This window comes from Papilio machaon, chromosome 14 (assembly GCF_912999745.1).
Source record: "Papilio machaon chromosome 14, ilPapMach1.1, whole genome shotgun sequence".
Lineage (NCBI taxonomy): Eukaryota > Metazoa > Arthropoda > Insecta > Lepidoptera > Papilionidae > Papilio > Papilio machaon.
This window is the reverse complement of record NC_059999.1, coordinates 1,557,485-1,579,863: the sequence shown is the minus strand read 5'-3', so window position 1 is coordinate 1,579,863 and position 22,379 is coordinate 1,557,485. Positions and strand designations below refer to the sequence as shown.

Below are 22,379 nucleotides of genomic sequence, written 5' to 3'. Positions count from 1 at the left end.
CTTAGAACCAGGAATAGGACATAGGATAATTTTTACCCCGTTTTCTATTTTTTATTCCGCGCGGACGGAGTCGCGGGTAAAAGCTAGTATCTGATAAATTCTGTCATAAACAAGCACTAGTTTATAAGCTTCATTAAACATTGGTCATTACTGTTAAAAAAAACCATATGCCTATTCCGGCCCTGGTCACAAAAACACGATGTGGATGGTCGGACAAGAATGCACAGTGATCGACTTTCCGGTAACAGCTAATAACGCTGACGTAACACGTTACAGGAAGTAACAGGCCATAAGGTTCTAATCACGTTTGACGACTTGTTTTTGCATTGATGGGAAACGCACGACTTTGTCGTTCCGTCAAGACAATTTACAGTATGCAGTTAATGTGTGGTTGTAGAAAAAGTTATGAATGAAAGCATACTAAGGTCTTTATTCTGTGTAATACATATAACTTTTCTGTTAAAAAAAAATCGTACAACAAATGCTATGTATAGGTATGTAGATGATAAATTCTATTGCTTTTAGAATTGCAGTAAATGTTTTTCGTGATACTATATAATTAAAGGTAAAGATTCACTTATTAATTTTAAGAGAATTGCAAAGCAATCTGATCAGATCCTTTATCTATATAAAATTAAATTCTAGAGGTACGCTTGTAACTATGTTTCTTTATATGATCTATCGTAATATGTACTAAACGTACACACAAAATCGTATTTTAACAACAAACAAATCGTTTAGCAAATTATAATTCCTGTTTTATTATACAACTGCAAGTGAACACAACATGCGTGTGAGCTATTATCAAACGGCTTTTATTAACAATAATCAGATACGTGCTTTCTATTAATGATAGGTTTATGTCGTTGACCGGAAGTAATCGTTTACTTCGTATATAAAGTGTGAAACATCCCTAAGCTTTGATAATGATATAGCTGTTAAAATAAAATTGCTATTAAAACTATTCACACATAAAAATGACATTGAGATATTATTATAAAATATTATTTATTTAAATACTAGATGTCGCCCGCGACTCCGTCCGCGTGGTATAAAAACAAACTTAATAAGTAGCCTATGCGTTCTTCCTGACTATGTTCTACATCTGAGTTAAATTTCATCAAGATCCTTCGAGCCCGGAGATACCTTCTAACAAACATCCATACATCTAAACTTTCGCATTTATAATATTAGTAAGATAGCGAGATATGCTTCGATACAAGATTTGTCTTCGAAATTAAATTGACGAATTAGTCATAATATAAGCGAAGTATCTTCTAAGGAACAGGTTGCTGATAGTAAGAAATACTATTTCAACTATTACACAATGTCTATGATAACGTTTCATACATTTGAAGCAAAACATGAGAAACGATCTCGTTATCTATACATTATGTTCTCTTAAGTAACATACTGTAACTAACCGTTAGCTAACTACATTTGCATATGTGTTAATGTTAGTTGGATTGTATTATCAATCGAACAATTTTCCATCATTAGTGTTCCAGAACAAAAAATGTACAGTGCAATACAAACGTAGAAATAGATTCAGAAACTTCGCTTACTCTGTGGTCGTTAAGTAATCCGACATAGTGTAGTTGGAAAAATGTACTATCTAGTAAGTTCACTACACTACTTACTAATACACTTTAATAGACTACATTATTGACCTAATTACGCCTCTATTGCGGCATTTAATCGTCTAATTTCTAGTTTTATTACTACAATTACAATTACAATTTTATTGGTAATATATAAATTACAGGTCATATACTCGTATATGCCGGTCATATTATGCCGTTCTTATATTTCACAGTAACTTTTATCAAATCTACTTCAGTGATAATTTACGCAATGTTAACCTTTATCTAAATCAAGGTACATTTTGTTGACAGTGACTTTGTATCGAATATAATCACAACAACGAGGTGTAGAAAAATACACGCCCACTAAATGATAAATCATTTACGGTTCAAGTTTCATAAGAACCATTCTGATCGCTGAAGGTATTGTTCCATTGAACTTTAGTGCCGACATTTAGTGAACTGTTGCAATTCTGATATAGAGACTATATGATCTTACTGGATTGGATTTTATGGAATAAAATAACATAATTGAACATCGGAAACCATTTGCGAAAGGTAGGAATCACAAGGAATCTATCATACTTAAGCTATCAAGAAAAAAGAATCTCCAGCAATATGGTAATAAAGAAATCAGATTTTCTTTAATACTTCTTGAGCTAATTATGAATAACGTCTAAAAGCGGGACTCCAACTTGAAAGATGTTTTTTTTAGATATTATAAGGTGGCAAAATAGCAAAGCGAAGGGTTTGGTTCAATAAAGTTCCTCTTCATATTATGTTAAAGTAAATGCACCTTTTACGTAATATAAAAAACTGTTAAATGAAAAAGACTTTTGTAAAAATATATGCGTATAAAAAATATTTCAAAAAATTTCTTGTTTTGCAAATTGGATATCGTTCCCAACAAAAACGAAAAGCAATGGTGTACCTATTCGGAAACGATGTGAACGGAACACGATCGTACATTGCCGACCTTCCCACCTGTTTACTTCCAATAGGTGCATTGACTTTATTTCCATTAACATTTACGTATAAACAATACAGTCATAAATTTAAAATAAGAACACAAATCAGCAATAAATATACGAATAAAGTATATGAAGCAAATTCAATAAGACGGCTGAAAACTAACAATGAATAGACGAGGTACTTTCTTGTGACCGTGACCGGCAGTGTGTTAGGAGGACATAGGGGCACGAAGCGCGCACGCCGCATCCATGATGAGCGGTGCTGGAGAAAGTGAAACACAGAGTAGTGCACTGTTGAGGCCCTGTGTGGTGTCATACATTGTTTTAGGAAGTCTCAAAAATCTATTCAATATGATAAGCGTCTTTGACAAAGTTATTAGAAAAAAAAAACTGTATAAATAAGAGCAAAAGTTATCAGAAATTTCTCACTTAACATTTATCAAACTAATCTTCAAAAATATTCCCTTTTTATTCATTCAAACTGCCAAACTTCAGATACGTTTTCATTGACAAAAAAACAAGGTTTTAGTAATAATTACAGACAAATCCCATTAAGATACTTCTTATATATAAAATTCTCATGTCACGAGGTTCGAACTTGAACTCCTCCGAAACGGCTTGACCGATTCTCATGAAATTTTGTGAGATTATTCAGTAGGTCATTTAGATTTTTTTAACTGCGCGCGGACGGAGTCGCGGGCGACAGCTAGTATAATTCTAATAAGAAATAACATGATAAACAAGTTATCGTAACAAGGAACCACCAGCATTGTAAATTAAATTAAAATTTTCTTAAGAGATTAAAGTCATTATAGTCACAATAAAACAAATTTTGTTATAATTTGATTAATTCAGATTCCAATGATTGCATCCTTGACATTATAGCAAGTTATATAAGCACAAGTTAAGTATGTGCTTATGACGAAGTATGCACTAGGAATATTTTATATAGTATACTAGCTTTTACCCACGACTCCGTCCGCGTTGAATAAAAAAAATGCACACAAGATAAAAAAGTTCCTATGTCCGTCCCCTAGTTCTAAGCTAACTCTCCATCAATTTACAGCTAAATCAGTTCGACCGATCTTGAGTTATAAATAGTGTAACTAACACAACTTTCTTTTATATATATATAGATACTAGCTTTTACCCGCGACTCCGTCCGCGCGGAATAAAAAATAGAAAACGAGGTAAAAATTATCCTATGTCCGTTTCCTGGTTCTAAGCTACCTGCCCACCAATTTTCAGTCAAATCGATTCAGCCGTTCTTGAGTTATAAATAGTGTAACTAACACGACTTTCTTTTATATACATAAGATATATAGATAGATATAGATTATGAAAGTCATATATAACTATAAATTCTTAGTTCTCTTGTTAGTATTTATGTGTGTGTAATTTTTTTTTCCAAATCTAATATAATATTTTTTCCAATATGTGTATGTACCTAATGTTACATAAAATAAATAATATTGTAACATAGAAATTATTACATCATTCAAATCAATCGGGTAATAAAATAGCCCAATTAACCTCTAACTAATCTCATAACCTACTTTGGTGGCTGTTGCTTGCTGTTTTCACTTGAAATTCCATAATTACTAAACGCGGAATTCTCATTTTGATACATTTCGAAAACCTTTGAATAATATTAAACGATTGCACACATGTTGTATAACATGTTACTAAACTTTTAATTAAATTTCAGTTCAGATAAAAAAAAATTAATATCAAAAAGGTCAAAATCAGTAGCTGTGGAATTTACCCGACGAATTTACAACACCAAGTGGTCTATAGAAAAACATCCTAGATTTCTTTATGTCTACTTTTCATTTCATAAAATAATTACATCTTACAAATATAAATGCGAATGTTTGGATGTATGGATGTTTGTTTGAAGGCACCTCCAGAACGACTCAACGGATCTAATAAAATTTGGGATAGATGTAGATCATAGTCTGGAAGAACACATAAGCTACTTACTATTTTTACCCCACACATACGGAGTCGCGGGCGACAGCTAGTATTTGATAAATATGTTGATATTGACCAAGTAATTAAATAAATTGTTAGAAAATCTGATCTCTCTTTATAATAACACTACATAACGGTAATTGGAATTACCTTTCCATTTCTATCAAAACCAGTTAAGATTTCTAAGTCAAAAAACTCGACTAAACTCATAACGATCTTAGTATTGTTTATATCACACACACCCTTTAAGGCAGGGCCCCTCGAAAGTAACTCCCAATACTATACAATCTCTAAGCAGGCATTGACCCCACGACAAGACCGGTCGTTATCACTTTCATTTCTAGCGCAAAAAAACAGCAAATCAAGATACTCGGTACAAACAGAGCAATGGAACAGGTACAAGCAATAAATTGTTATCGCAGCTTAAAAGCAAAACCGCACTTGCATTATTCATGTCATAACAGTCGACAAGTGGAAGGGTTGTCACTCAACAGCAGTAATATTACTAATATATAATGCGATAGTTTGGATGTTTGGATGAATGTGTTTTAGAAGATGTCTCCAGTACGGATCAACGGACCTCGCTGGAATTAATCTTTAAAAACATGTAGGCTACTAATAAAATTATTTTTTCAAATTTAAAACGGACGGAGTCGCGTGCAAAACTAACTGGCAATCTAAAAAAAGGTATTGGATTATTAAAGAGTTGCATAGCATAGATCGTTTATAGCGCCATAACACATATTTTATAAGGACGGTCATGCCCACATTTAACTTATAAATTTAGTTCTGGTTAATTAACATTATATACTTTAATGTTAATTTATCTATCTATCAAGACAAAGGTAAAATGTTTCCTAGGCCAGTCTACATTTTAAGACACTTTTCTTTTTTTTATTTGATTTTTATTACCTGTGTTATTTTTATTAATATACTGTGGCAGCCCTGTACAAACGTAAGGCGTTGGTCACAATAAGGTGCGATAAGAATTCTGAAAGGAGCCGTGAACTGTCGCTAAATGAATGTGGACCAAGACCAGGATGCACTGAGTTATTGGGAGCAGTCATCACAACAGCCTAGTCATATTGTTATTGTAGAATGCAACTTCAGTAGCACTTGTATTATAATACATATTGTAGTCTCCATTTGTCAAAGAAAATGAAAGGGTTGTCAAGATGTTTTAAAATAAGTATAACAGCAGTGGAGTTCTATGACAATATGCATTTATTCGAGTTATTTAAACAATCCGCTTCATTTAAAGTAAAATAACTTACGTCTTTTAAATCCGACTGAGGTTCTAATGGATGGAAAAACGTTACAGCGAGTGAGATTCGAACTTGTTTTTCACTAATTAAGTTTTTTTGCAGATGTAATATATTATTACCCTCCATCACTCGTTAAAATCGGTTATTATATTTGAACTTGCTGTTGCCCGCGACTTCGTCCGCGCGGAAAAAAAAGACTTAATAAGTAGCCAACGTGTTCTTCCAGACTATGTGCCAAATTTCATCAAACAAAACCCTTCAAACAAATATCCATCTATCCATTTATCTATCCATCCATACATCCATCCATCTAAACGCGAATATTCATAATATTAGTACGAAGTATGATTGAAAACAAACATGATATATACATTTACGACGTTAGTCAACCTGATAATTTCTTTGGAGACTTAAATTTTTTCAATAAGTTGTATTCAATCATCTCAAAGTTTCCAAAATTCTAATGTTGCGTCTAATTCTACAATGTGGACTTTCTGTTTCATATCTTATTGACTATAACATTGTAAGATTACATAACATACTAACTTCAAATAAGAATTACATAAATCACTTATTCAATCATCCAAGAAAGCAAACAAAGACAAGTTAACCGCTACACGTAGTGATGGATTACATTGTACAACTTTTTTTTATCGATAAAAAAAGTTGTGGGCGGAAGCTTGTCGGATGTTGTATAGTTACATCACTAGTCGAGCTGACCTCAATTAACATGCATCTAAATTGTTCCTAGCGGACTGATGAATACTTCCTTAATAATATTATTTAGTATGATATGGTATTCATCTGTATTATTGTCTAGTGATCTTCTGAATTGTTCCCCTAAATCATAATGATACAGGTTAGGTTGAAATTAAATCAACAAAAAATGTACCAAACAAAAAACGAATTAAAACCATATTTTAGTAGGAAAAAAAAAACTAAAAAGATGCGCATATTTAATTACAGTACAATTATCGCTTTGTATATTTGTATCAAGGAAATTACGTTTCCTTAATTCTGCCTCATCTTTTGTTTATTTTAAACGTAAAGGAAGTAACAACACTATAATTTTATGTGCATATACATTTAATTTAATTATTAATACATCAAAGGTATTTTCTAACTTTGCTTTTATATATGTAATCAAACATAATATAAATGACAAGGCGTTCTTTTATTGGACAGACTCTACCTTTAAAACGATGAACTATAAAAGATTAATAAAAAAAATTATAATTATTATTAGATATTTCTATCAACAGTAAATCTATTAAAAGACTTTATTATAAATACAAAAAGGTATGTATGTATGTAAATACCTAAATTATTAAAATACGAAATGTGTAATAACAAAAACTATGATAGCTTACTGTCGGTTGAAACTGTTGAAAGATCTGAATAAAAAAATATAGTTATTTCTCTCATTATCACTGAAACAAGAAGCAATAATGTTTCGAAACTTATTTCGCTAGTAGAATTTTACGGTTAGAAGCTAAAGTAATTTTTCATCAGGCTTACCGTGGGTTTCCGAGGCCAAAATCTCCGACAGGGATGACAATATATTTTATACTGAGATCATGATCTCAGAAAAATTATCTACGCTATTTAATTGCTCATTTCAAAAGAAATTAATTCTACAAAATTATATCCATGTCAAATTGCATTATAACTAATTAACTCACTGACCTGTGTCACTAACATGAAGCAATCAGATTAGTAGGCCGGGTCGGAGTTCAAATCAAGGCAACAAAATATCCATTGAAATTACTTTTCTATGGAAATTTTGTTGCATTTTAAATATTTAATTGTATTTCGCGTTAGTATTAAAATTTATATTTTTTGCGAGAATTCGTGACTCGACTTATTAATATAAAGTTTTCATTTGCATCATATCATCATTCTGCATAGTATTTATCGTAATTAAATCGATATAGGAATAGTAAGAAAGTATATGTACATCCGTCCATATCGATCATATATCCTTAATAACTTCTTCTTCCACGATATACTTAAGTTAAGATTCAATATAGCATTTATAAAAGACATCTTACTTCAGTATCCCATATTATTCTTTTGTCTTACTAATATTATAAATGCGAATGTTTAGGTGGATGTTTGTTAGAAGGTATCTCCGGAACAGCTCAACAGATCTTGATGAAATTTAGCACAAACATTAAGTTTTTTTTAATTCCGCGCGGACGGAATCGCGGCCGACAGCTAGTATAAGTCATAATAATTTTCATTACCAACCAAAACAAACAAGACACGATCAAAAAGTATAAAAACCAGTCTTTGTATCATCAATGCCTTTACTAAATTATTTCTATTCATTGTAATTCAATTACGCTTCAAAAGATTATAAATTCATAAACCGCGACCTTCCACAAAATCGCCTTCTATTGACAAATTATAAACACCCGCCCCTCGAATGCTGCTTTGACCCCCTAATAATGAGGCATACGTTTATTTTGCTGTTCAATGGCAATGTTCAACAAACACGCCTTATACCAACAGGTCAAGTGCAAACCATTTATTTGAGCTTTATGTATTACTACATTATTGACAGCAATAATAAGATAATTTAATAATTCAATGTTATGAAAAATACAGAACAAAAATTTTAAGAAAAAAAATAGCCGACTTCAAAAAAAAACAATCTCAAACAAAATGCACTGAAAAGTAACCTAAAAAAACCAATTTCAAACAAAATACACTCAAAAGTAACATAAAAAAACAATTTCAAACAAAATGCACTCAAAAGTAACCTAAAAAAAACCAATTCAAACAAAATGCATTCAAAAGTAACATAAAAAAACAATTTCAAACAAAATTCACTAAAAAGAAACAAAATAATGTCATGAAAACTCTCTAAACTCTAGTAGTTGCTCTCGTTGCGCTCTCTAATAGTAGGGGCTCAGTTTTCCGCAACTCCACGACAAGCGCGTATTTTGCGTGTCTCTAAACTCTAAAGAAAGTTCTCTTCTTTCTTGTAACATGTCTATATTGTATAATTATTGTTATTTCGCAGTCGGTGTCGACCGAAGTAAATAGATGACATTTTATATTTGAGATGTATTAGACATACTTACGTTTATGTCCCTACTTAGGCCGAAACCGACTCCAAAATAACAATAATTATACAATATAGACATGTTACAAGAAAGAAGAGAACTTTCTTTAGAGTTTAGAGACACGCAAAATACGCGCTTGTCGTGGAGTTGCGGAAAACTGAGCCCCTACTATTAGAGAGCGCAACGAGAGCAACTACTAGAGTTTAGAGAGTTTTCATGACATTATTTTGTTTCTTTTTAGTGAATTTTGTTTGAAATTGTTTTTTTATGTTACTTTTGAATGCATTTTGTTTGAATTGGTTTTTTTTAGGTTACTTTTGAGTGCATTTTGTTTGAAATTGTTTTTTTATGTTACTTTTGAGTGTATTTTGTTTGAAATTGGTTTTTTTAGGTTACTTTTCAGTGCATTTTGTTTGAGATTGTTTTTTTTTGAAGTCGGCTATTTTTTTTCTTAAAATTTTTGTTTTATTTCACAATTTTTAGTGAATTTGAAGTTCAATTACAAATTTCGTTAATACGTATAAAGACATAAATAAGACAAATAAAGAAAAGGACTTTCCTATTTGATATGTGTGTATTTCAATTCAAAAACTAATTTAGAATGCAGCAGATAACCACTTATCCTTTAAACAATGAAATAATTATCAAAATCGGTATACAAATTGAAAATTACCGAACTAATACATCGTAGCGTACCTTTAATTTTGTCCAGCCGCGCGCCGCACTAGCATTTTTCGAATGCGCGTAGTTTTTAATTATTTAATATCTCCCAAACTATTGATCAGAATTACATAGTTTAAAGGCTAATGTAATCTGCATTTAATACTCTTGCCATAAAACATATTTATTTGGATAAGGATTCATATCGAATATAATATAATAGTGCCGTAAGCTTACGGCGCTGTTTTTCGTGTCCATTTTAATCGAAGTTTGTTCACAATAACATGGTTTTTGTGAGACATCCATAGATGATAGATATATGCCACCGAAGACTTTTATTTAGCAAATTTAAGGATCTATAATTACTCCAGACATCATTTTTATGTAAGTCATATAGTTTGACCTACGTAAGTCCAGAAAGCAAAATTGTGCTTTTCATGTAGCATTTTTCGTTTCCGCGTAATTTTATTCTTACGATATCTCCTAAACTATTAGACAGAATGATATAGTTTCAATTGCAAATATAATCTACATTAAATTCTCTTGATAATGAACATGTTTATTTACATAAGGGTTAATACTGAACTCGAATAATAGCGTCGGAAATAGGGCATGAATTTAATTGATGTTTCTGAAGAAAAAAATGGTTATTGTGAGAAAACTATAAAAGATAGATATATGCTATCGCTGACTTTTATTTAGCACATTTAAAGAGATACAATTCGCCACACATCATTTTTATGTAGGTCCTATAGTTTAGCCTACGTAAGCGCTGAAAGCAAAAATGTCCCTAATCTTCGCAACAAATTTTGAAGCTATATTCAAAATCTACTAGTCTTCTAGTTATTTTAAAAAAAAAACAAAAAAATGGGACCCACCTGCAAGCACTTCCTTTCGATTAAAATATTTTTCATCAAAATCGGACCACCAGGGGCGGAGTATCGCGGTAACACACATAAAAAAAAAAAAAAAATACAGACGAATTGATAACCTCCTTCTTTTTGAAGTCGGCTAAAAATCATACAAATGTATATAAAAATATAAAATATATCTTACTAATATCATGGATGTGAATATTTAAATGGATGGATGGATGTTTGTTTGAAGGTATCTACAGAACGGCTCAACGGATCTTGATGAAATTTGCCATAGATGTAGAACATATGTAGTTGTAGACTGGAAGAACACATAGGCTACTTAGTACGTTTTATTTAAATCAGCGCGGACCGAGTCGCCGGCGACGACTAGTTAATTCATAAAAAGCACCACGCGCTGAGATTCGTAAACATATTACAATTTGGAACCATTGCAGCAGTTCCAAAATTATCCTCCTATAAAGTTTTAACTTTATACATGTAATTAATAAGATGACAAATAAATCTGTAAATATCCAAGTAACATTGTCGTACGATAAAGTACCATCTCAAATATAAAAACAGTAGTTAAAATTCATGCGACATTTAGCTACACAAACGTTTCGTTTTACGAACAATGCGACAGCTTTGATGGATATAAACGTTGTGAGAATGTCACTCCCAGATATGGTTTTGTTTTTATAAACGTTGTTTAATTTCAAGATATGATGCACAATAAATTGCAATACAAATTACTCTAAGTTAAAATCCTTACACTGGGTAATTTCCTGATAGTAATAATTAATAATTAAAACATAATTATATTTTAAGATGATCAGAAATATACATATCTTTATGATCAGTTTCTTTCTCGTAGGTATATATCTTGAGTCGTAACTGACACGAATTACTAACAGAATCGAACTCATAACAGTATTACCAAGCAATATATTTTAGACAAACGATAAAGACGTTGAAATGAAACCCATAATTAAATAAATAGATTTACTTTCACAAAACCATTGCTAGGTCCAGCAAGCCCTTGGTCTCCTGCCGCGCGACACCGATCAGGTTATGAAAATATCCGTCTGCAACTCCCGTTTTCTCTTTTTAACATAAGTACATTAATATTTACATCACCACCCACAAACTCACAAAACTACATTCCATTAAAAGTGAAAACTATAATAGAAATTTGAAATAAAAGTGAATTCTAGTTTTTTGAATCAGTTATAAAATAAGTTAAGTAATTCACTATTTACATTTGATTCAATCCATCAAAATAGATAAACTTCATCCATATTAGGTAGAAGTAATAGTAAGACTATTACTAATCAGTTGTCAATCGTTTCGTTGGCATATTTTTTTCCATCAAATTGCCGACCTCATAAACGCTTTTCAATTGTTAACTCTGAAGCAAAATAAATCCGAGCAAAACAGTGAAAATATATAATATGATCTTTCGAAACTAGATATAGAATGATATTTGCATAACAACATTAAAGCAAAGGATATCCTGGTATTGAACTAGTAGTTTAGAATCATCAGATAAAATCACTTCTTCATTATTAATCTAAATAACATGTTGAAATATAATACACACTAAGGTAAAAGGCGTTTAAAATATTTATTGACTACTGATGACTATGTTATTTCGTATAATATACTCCACACAAAGTAATGATATTGAATGTGGATGGCTATAAAGGTAGAGGAAGACCAAAGAAAGTATGGATGGATTGTGTGAAAGAGGATATGCGTAAGAAGGGGGTAAATTCAGATATGATGCCTGATAGAGATGTATGGAGGAGTAGTACATACTGTGCCGACCCTCCGTAGGGATAAGGGCAGGTTGTTGATGATACTCCACACTCAAATTATAACATTAGAATACTTAAATCAGAAGTAAACGTGAATTCAAACTAAAAGTCAATGTCTCACCGAAATATCCAAGAAAAATAAACACATAATGCTCTGCAATCACTGTGTCCGTAAACAAACTTAAAGTCCACAAAAAAACTGAACCACAAATTAAAAAAAAGTAACACTACGCACCTTCAAAGTCAATTCTGAACACGACAATACGCACAACCGAAGACAGAAGTATTATTACAAACCGATTGCATTGTCATACAAATGAACATATTAACAAAACAACAATTAAATCAAACACACGATGTCATCAAAAAGTAAATATTTATATGGACGGTCAATGGTTTGTACTGAACAATATATCGATGACATAAATAAAATAATGAAAATAGAAACAGATTAAGTCAATGTTTTGGAAAACAAAATGCATTTATCTAAGCTCACTGATCAATGACGAAAAGCAAATTAAGTAACAGTAAATTCTCTTCAATTTTCAATGTAGATTTGTCTAAAGTATCGTTAGTAAATCATCTAACATACTATTATAAACGAATACTTTATTAAAATAGAGCGGCAAAGTCCTTGTGTATTGAATAACATTACAAGTTAATAAACGCGTTAAGTGCATTGCGCCCGCATTGTCAGCTGAGCCAGGGAAATGACAGCACTCCATAACCGAAGTAATGCCTTTACCCATTACCTCGTCTCACGCATAACAGGGGCGTTCACAACACATCGATCATGCCGAAATGACCTCATTAATTAAACCTTTTAAATTATGACATTTCAAAGTCGAAATAGCTAGTACTACGTTAACAAACTTAATAACAAAACCTTTTTCTCAATGTACAAGTCGTTCTTTATCATTACAAATCAAAATGATCACCTTCTCGTCTAAATAATATTATAAACATTACTTAGCCATGACTAAATTAAGAATTAATTAATTTTGATAAAGCTATCAAAAAAGCTGTTAAAAAGCTGTTTAAAGCTTATCTATTTAAAATTTTATAAGCTTTAAACAACTGGTGTTAAAGTTAATAATCATCAATTTTCTGAACGAAGCAATATGTGATTCAATAAATAACTCGTTCTAACATCTTCTAAGGGCGTCCCTCCGTACTCACGAGCCTCTTGAGAAGAGAGCTGAGTGAAATCAGGTCGAGTATCACATAACGTAGTCAATGACCTGTCTACACCTGTCTGTACTTGAAAGATATAGTATTACTAGATTAATAACTCAGAAATCACAAAGAATCAAGAGAAAATACCAAAGAGGAAAAAGACTAAAGAGAAATAAAAAAATGAAACAAACTTTGACAAGCCAAAACAAATATCATGAACTGAAACATGAATAGAAATTTATGTATTTATGTTTTATTATCTCTGAATATGCTCTTGGGTCCACGTGTATATACAGAACAGTTGTAACATTATTTGCTCGTTATAATTTTTTAAATTGCCTAACTAATGCTTACTCCTTACTCTTGCATACCAAAACCAACACACAGAGAACCTTGAAACGCGTCTAGAAGCCATGACATTTTAAAGCATGAACTTTTTTATGAACCGTTAGCAACAGTTGTCGAACATCAAAACCAGATCATGTAACCTGTCAAAACAATGGATCAAGCATAGCTGAGGCGCGCAGGCGTTACACACGAGTGGGCAACCGTACCAACTTGCAGTGGACTTCCACTGCCGAAACATCCATACATAAATCTTCATGATAATATATTTAAGATATTAGGACCAGATTTATTGATCGCTGACATTTCTTAGTATCTAAGGCAAAAATTCAAAACTCTACCTATGCTTCTTTAATGAAAACTCTGACCTTTTCTTTGTCACAACTGTTGTAAAAATAAAATAATTCAGTCAGTGATATTCTGTCGGATATCGATTTGGGATATTCTATCCATATAGTATCTTAATCAATTAAAAATAGACAAAAAAAAAACTTGAGAGGTGTCAAGGGACACCCGGATGGAACGAAGTTCCTTTCAATTAATTAGTGAAGGAACCAATGTTTATTCTATGCATAAAAAACTTAAGTCTTCACAAGAAGTACATTTTATTTCTATGAATTTTCGTTATATATTGTCACGTCGTTGCCATGGTGATATAGCAAAAAGTGTCGTGACAACTTTTCGTAAGAATTTTTTCCGTCTAGCCCCCTTTCACAACGCGCGATAAGGAACTTCGTTCCAAAAATGTTAACGTTTATGCTCTTAATTACGTAGTGCACGTTTAAAAACAAAAGGATACACTCGATCTGGTGCATTATGTGTGCCAATCGTTTACAATTCAAATAGTTGTACGCCACATTCTAATTTTATTGTTTTAGTTTCGCTTTCCGCGGCGCGCATACAAATTGACCAATAACTTCGCTTTTATGCATCGTACGCAAGAAATACATTTTAAATTAACCTCGTTTCATTTAACATTTTGTTTTGTTCAAAGATTTTTTTCCTTACACAGCATACTACTTTTAAAACCACTAGTACCACATTTTGTTTTGCCTCATGTTAAAATAGCTACGTTAGTCAATACTAAGATACCTTTAGTCAATTATTGTCGATTCAATGTTCAAAGAGCTACATTTCTGTCGTCATTAAACCAAATTTAATATGATCAAGTTTAGAAATTGAAATAATATTCAGATATCCCTAAAGTACAAAACACAACTTCAGAATTATAACTCGTCGCTTCACTTTCACTGACCAGGCACTAAGAAAATAAGATACCTATTGCTTCCCACACGACCTAAGTCTATACAAATCTATACTGAATTCTCAACCATAATACGGCTCTGGGTACCTCCTAACGGTATGCTGTAAGAAGGTCTCTGTGCTCAATGGAGCTTAGCGGACAGATAATATGACACATTCAATTATAATACCGCTAATAAATTATTAACTATCCTCTAGATCAGGGATGGAGAACCAATGGCACAGATCAGAATATATTAGCAACGTCGTTAATCATAAAATTCATTATATACTACGAAAAAAGGTGGGTATAATGTGAGGAGTAAAGGCTATTGATTCTTCCGCTACACAATTTTTACAATAAACACAAAGTCAAAATGACTTCATCAAACATTCCTTTTGAAATATGGCACGGTGAAAGGTAAAGGTTCGCGATTCCTGCTTTAGATTCTTCGGTGTCGTCTCAAGACCAACCGTACATGAGTATACCCACTTACACTCTCACAAAAGTTTAATAACTTCAACAATATTGTAGTTTGATATTTCAGCCGGATTCAAACTATTCTAGGTCACAATCAAGGCGACCTAAAATAAGCTCATTACATAAGAATAATATTTTAATTCAATGATTTACCATTCACAAAGAAAATGAGGTGGTGGAAATTTTCCTAGAACTAAGATATGCTAAGTTTTTGATTTCCTGATTAAAAGAAAATTGGTAAAATGTGTGCTTATAATTGACTTACATCTATTCAATTAAGCAGCAAAATACAAAAAGGAAAACAGCAATGACGTAACCTTACTAAAAAAAACCTGAGGAACACCGAACACTTCAAAACATTAAAGCAAACTAGTAGTGTTATGGTCCGTCATTGTATCACCTACAAAGGTCAGTCATGTTAAACACGGGACTGCACCTCGGGGTATCAACGTGTCAAACATCAAAGTCGAGGGCGTCGACGCACTCCCACTTGTCATCGTATTAAAATGCTGCAGAAAAGACATGCTTTTAGACTTGCTACCATTACACCATACCATTAGACCATTACAAATCCAATGTCAATTACATCTTGTCTGTACTTAAAAGAATGGTTTACGAGTACAAAATAAAACTTTTGAAAGCTGTGAATGAAATAAAATTGAGTACAAGCGTATGGAATGCAAACTTCCACTACATCGCAAATATTTAACATAACTCCAGTATTTAATCCTTTTACAAATTTATCTCAAATCTTATCACGTAAAATTCCGAAGAAAACGAAGACTTACTTCGATCTTGCACAACTGAATTCGTGCAGGAATGCAAGGAATATCTCTTTTGACGATGAGCCAGATTTTATAGAAACAAGGTAAAAAGATTTCAAGTAACCCGCACTGAAAGTAAACGAGATTTAGTAGAAAGTGATTTTATAAGAGAAAGACAAGATTTTTTTTGTCGCTGACATAAAATCAGAGGTAAACGTACTTGATAGGTATATCAAGTACGTTTACCAAAAATACAAAAAACCCGTGATTAATTACTAAAGGCGTGTACTCTGCTAAATATCCTGATTCAAACTAATGAACTAAGTTATAAAACACAATTTTTTGTTTTTTGTGCTTGCTAATTAACGTAAATAAGAGTTTCTAAATAATAAATATACATCATCAGCTCACTAAACGTCCCCACTGAGGGGCCCGAAGCCTATCCCAAGTTAGGGGTGACTAGGCATAGAACTAGGAATAAAATAAAAATGAGTAAAAGAAGATACCCAAACTTTCAAAATATAGAGACAACAACTGTACAGTTCAATTCACATTTCAAAAGTATCCATAATGCAAGTATGCAAATCGACAACAATAATGTGAAGATTTTTATTGAATAGATTAAAATAAACCTTGTCTGTAGATGATCCAACAGTAAACAGTGTTGCCAACATTCGCTGATCAGAAATCAGCACTTTTATTATTATAAGACAAACTTAGTTTTGACTCGATGTAGTCAACTAACTGCATGCGCATGTTGGAAGAAAAAGCGGCTGCCAACGACTGCGTCTGCTTACGTCCTGTCATAAAGCTATGTATTTAAAAATATAAGATATTTATCACGGCCATATATAGAAAAGAAATAACAAAAAGTAAACTAGATATTAAACCAAAAAGAAAAATAGTAAAACTTAATTTCCAAAAAAATAAACGTAAATAAATTAACATGATATAACTACTATTTTCTTCATATACAAATAATCCAATAAAAACGCCTAACTTTATTTCAAGAATGAAATATAAAAAAAAAAAATTAAGAATGTAAGCTACTTAAAAAACCGGGTCAATGTTATAAGCGAATTGTATTGAAATTATCACGACTTAATTACATCCACTCATTATCTTAATAATAACATTAACTGGACCAGTTTATTTCTTTTTTGTTAAATTAATAAAAACAAGAACATGATCATTATTAAATCAGGGTTTGACTAACTTAAAACACTTGACTCCGACAGTAAAAAATGTTACCAAAATTCTTTTGTTTTTAAAAACGAAGCACTGTTTTGTAAACACTGACACATGAAATCAATTGTTTTGTCTTTCAAACATCTTTTTTGTTGAAAAGTAAATTTTCATTTGTTTTAAAACTGATAAATAGTAGGAATTAAGAACGAGTAATTAAAAAAGAAACAGGTTAGACTACTCACAGATCAATGAACTCGAATTAAAAAAAAAAACTTTCTATTTATTACTTTTCTTTTGATAAAAAAATTATTACAATATCTAATAATGATCAAGGTCGCAAAACTTAAAAAGAAACGAGTTGCTTGAATGTTTGAAAAACTTGTTCTTTGCAGTGTATTTTGAATAAGTACTAGCAATTGCCCACAACTTTGTCCGGGCAGAATTAAATAAAAAATATCTAAGAATATATATAGCCTGTAACCAGTAGATAGTGTAGCTTCCCAAGAGTAAAATATTTTTTCAAATCGGTTCAGTATTTTTTAGAACCTATTCAATGCAAACAAACAAATCTTTCCTCTTTATTATATGAGTATAGACATTGTAATAATGCATACACGATGTTTGAATTTATTTTTATTTTATACCAACTTTTTTTATGATGTAACGTGACCGAATATTAATGCAACATTCGATAACACGAACATAAAAAGTCAACTCGTATTTGTCTTGGACTTTTTAATTTAATGACAAAAAAGTTTCAGTTCGTTTTCAATTATTGTACGGTGACATTAAACAATAACGAAGAAGTAAAAACATTTTTTCATATCGATAAACGTTTTTACATTTAGATAAGTTACATCTGTCATCATTCTTATCAATTTATCTTTAAATAAGATGAGATTGACAACAAAAAAACCATTAGAAAAAATTTATAAAACATGACAAAAAACAAACAAGAGAAGACAAATAGTGACGTTCCCATATTAATTGAAAATCATAGATTTGGTAACATTTTGCTCGATATTCCATCTTGGGTAGCAGATTTTATTCCCCAACTGTGTCTAGGTAAAACTTATACGATATTCTTAATTGAAAATTTACTCACCACATTGATCTTTCCGAGGATGTGCGTTATCTGGTCCTTGCTGCACATCTTGACTTTCGTTTATTTCGTTTGCGCAAATGTCACATTTCATCATACGTCATCATCACTTTTGACATCAACACATTCAAACTAAAATATAAACATCGTTATTTTTACTTGAGGTTCTATTAATTATTCAGTAAGAACAAGTGTTTTAAAATAAAACTAATACGTTTTAAGATGTACAATCAGAGCACTTCGCGGCGTTCCACTTACAGAAAAATTGTATTTTTCTTTTCAAAGCTACAAACTCCACCCCTTCTAACAAAATAATTAATTAGATAAATAATGTCATAGCAGTAAAAAGCAATCGAACTTTATTCGTACAGACACAGACACATTTAAAAGCTGCGTCATCTCAATGCACCAAACGTTCAAATGACTGTCGCCATTAATATGGAATTTCACTAGATTCCCCGATAGTACCTACATAATATCTTTAAAAAAATTATAAAACTCTCCTCAAGACCACAATCAACATCTTAATTAAATTAAATTGTATTTTTCTTTTCAAAGCTACAAACTCCACCCCTTCTAACAAAATAATTAATTAGATAAATAATGTCATAGCAGTAAAAAGCAATCGAACTTTATTCGTACAGACACAGACACATTTAAAAGCTGCGTCATCTCAATGCACCAAACGTTCAAATGACTGTCGCCATTAAGATGGAATTTCACTAGATTCCCCGATAGTACCTACATAATATCTTTAAAAAAATTATAAAACTCTCCTCAAGACCACAATAAAATCTTAATTAAATTAAATCAATATAACTTTACATTTCTGTAGATAAAGAAAAGAAAGGTAAACATTTGGTCGTTAGAGCTAGATAGTGTTATCTCTGACAAACGTAACTTTCCATAAAACAACTAACTAATGGCAGACGAAACATGCATTTTGTGATAGAAAATGGTTACAATGACCTTTTCTAATCGCTTACAAGTGAGTCTTTTTTAAACCCGAATTGAAAAACGAAAAAAAAATGTAACATTTCGAAATATCACGCCAATGTCATTTGTGTCATGAAGTTGTTATTCTAATAAAAATTCGTCAATATTATTAATACATTAATTTTTATTATTTTTATTCAATTTAAATGAAATTATCGATTTGCAAAATCATAAGTTATGCGTAATATTTTCCATGATAAGATGACATTTGACATCTAAAATGCAAAGGTCCTCTAACCTTGACATTTACTGAACAAACGCATATATTGTTCACTCTGTTTTCTTCTATCAGAATGACAAGGATGACAATATGTTTCAATACATATGTTGACAATGTAAACCGACATTAACATACACTAATGACGTAAACAAATTGGGCCGCAAAAGAAAGCGCACGTTACGACTACAATCAATGAATATAGATAACTATCAAATAAATGAACCGTTCATAATTACAAACGAGCATAATAAGACTTACGAAATCCTTGATATGAAATATCATACAATGCTATGCAATACAAATCATTATTCACAAATCGAATCAATCAGAGCTTTAATTAGACATTAAATGCGTTTAATTATAGTAGACAAGATACGCGATATCAATTGTAACATTAATAACTTGTATGCGATTGTTAGGACATGGTATTTTTACTTATTGGTACTAAATAATACTAGTACTGAATCGTACAAGTTCAATAAACCACACAAAATATACATTTAAACAAACGTTAATAACAAAAAAAAAAATTCCAAATCGTTAGCGACAATAAATCGAAAATTATGATAATGAAAACATTTCCGAACAGTTATTTTGATATCCAAATTTAATAAATGATTTCCCTTTTAAAAGACTAAGTTTTAGAGAGCGACTGTAGGTACTTCACTATAATGAATATTAATGTAAGGTTATAACTCTGGGTCAATTGGAAAGCTTAAATTCTACATAGATAATCTGAAACTGTGTGTTTGTACCTTCAAAAAAAAAACAAATTCTTCAATAGAAAATACCTTTTGACAACATCTTTAAATACATAACTTCTAAACTTTGTTGTCCTGATGAATGTTTGTCTTATATACTAAACTCCTAGCAAAATCAAGATTATTTGTTCAAAATAAAGTTTATGGAAAATATATTTGATATATGAAATCATAATAAACCAAATCGTTTTGATAAAAAAGATTGCAAAAGTACCAAACTAGGTCAAACTAGGTTTCAAAGTTCAAGGTCGGATTTTACAAAGAGATCCGTAATCCATCTCAGAATGCTTTTCAATTACAAATAAAATGATATTAAAGCAATCAAGATCCTATTCATTTCAAAGTATCCAAAATCAAATACTAAAAGTTTTTTTGATATCTCGGTCAACATTGAATTCATAGTTGCAATTTCAATAGTAAAATATTCTCTATAATTTTTTAAAGTGCAATAGCAATTTTATGTCAAACTTCACATGATATGATGATGACAAAGTAAAATAAATGTCCCTACAAAGTTTAGACAGGGGTCGTTAAAATTAATTTATTTTAATATTAAACAAGTTCTTTTCCAAAAACAATTTACATTTCTACAAACATAAAGTAAGCATTAGCATTCATTCATGCAATTCAATTAAAAAAACAACACATAAAAGGCAGTTAAAATCGATCGACAACCAAAAAACTATTTTATAAAACAATAAAATCGATTAAAGATTGCATCTACAATTGCGCGTATTCAGGTACCTTAGAACATAAAAAAACACCGGTCTATTATTTTCATGGCATTTCCAAAATGTTCTAACACAATTTTACTCTCAAAAACTCTATGGTTCACAACAAAACATAGAATGCTCACATCCTGTTACAGCATAAACAGCACATAACATTTGTACACGTTACGTACGCCAGACAAGTAGACACACCGCTTTGATTGATCTTGTAACCAACATTATATAACATAATGAATTACTAAGCATTCCGATAATAAAGATTAAAATGACACATCAAAAACTGTATTAGAATTACACGGCAAATTCTTTCTAAATCTTCATAACTCTACATTACAAAAACTTGAGATGCGGAATTTGTTTATTGATCAATTGTATGTACAAACCCGTGATAAAATGAAGCAGCACTAAAAAAACTACTACAAAATATAATAATAATAATCTCTTAATAAATTTATCCAAACAAAGATGACATCTGATAGCTTCAAGACACAGGTTTTTAAATTAAACATTTAAAGGTTAATGTACCATAAAACTAATACTGGATTGTTATACTCTTAAAATAAATTTCCTAACATTTCAATTTTACAGATTTTTCGGCAAATTACAAACAGACAGACTGCTTTCACTTGTTAATAGAACTATTAATCATACCGCGGTGTTACTTGCCTTCTATCAATTTCACTTTCTTATGTAATTTTTTCATCCAGTGATAATGTTTTTTTGTTTGTTATTGATTGAGGCGCTCACCGGCTGGGGTTCTTGACCTCGATGAATCAGCACAAATATTTTTTTCTAATAAATAACAAAGATTTCTTTGTAAACATTTTATTTATATAAATTAGAACACCTAGATTAATATTTTAACCATGATTTAAAACACAATATAGGTTTCTAATTCTTTGATTATCTGTCATCTGGATTCAGAATCCCTTTAATTAACGTCAATAAAATTATTTTCTTGCAAAATATATGAAAATATTGTACACAGAGATGTCATTTAAATATTTAAATACATATCCTAAGTTCCCAATAGTACAATCCTATAATTAATCCAACACAACAACAAGACTGAGTTTAAGTGCGATTTAATTAAGCTACGTTAACACTAAATTACAAGCATCGTTCAATAGAGACGCTGTAAACAAATCTCGTTTAGAGAAGGCCGCAAGCTCTAA

At 31.1% G+C, this 22,379-nt stretch overlaps 1 protein-coding gene across 2 annotated transcripts in view; it reads right to left on the bottom strand.

The window, feature by feature from the left end:
- Positions 1 to 22,379, bottom strand: part of LOC106711963 (disheveled-associated activator of morphogenesis 1) — a 95,408-nt gene that overhangs the window by 30,640 nt on the left and 42,389 nt on the right. Inside the window, exon 2 of one of the 2 annotated variants that reach the window (XM_045681039.1) lies at positions 18,500 to 18,628. The exons of the other annotated variant lie outside the window; for it this stretch is intronic. Coding sequence (XP_045536995.1) covers positions 18,500 to 18,547 — 48 coding nt within the window. The 5' untranslated portion in view covers positions 18,548 to 18,628. The remainder of the gene's footprint in view (positions 1 to 18,499; positions 18,629 to 22,379) is intronic. 2 annotated transcript variants of the gene reach the window in all.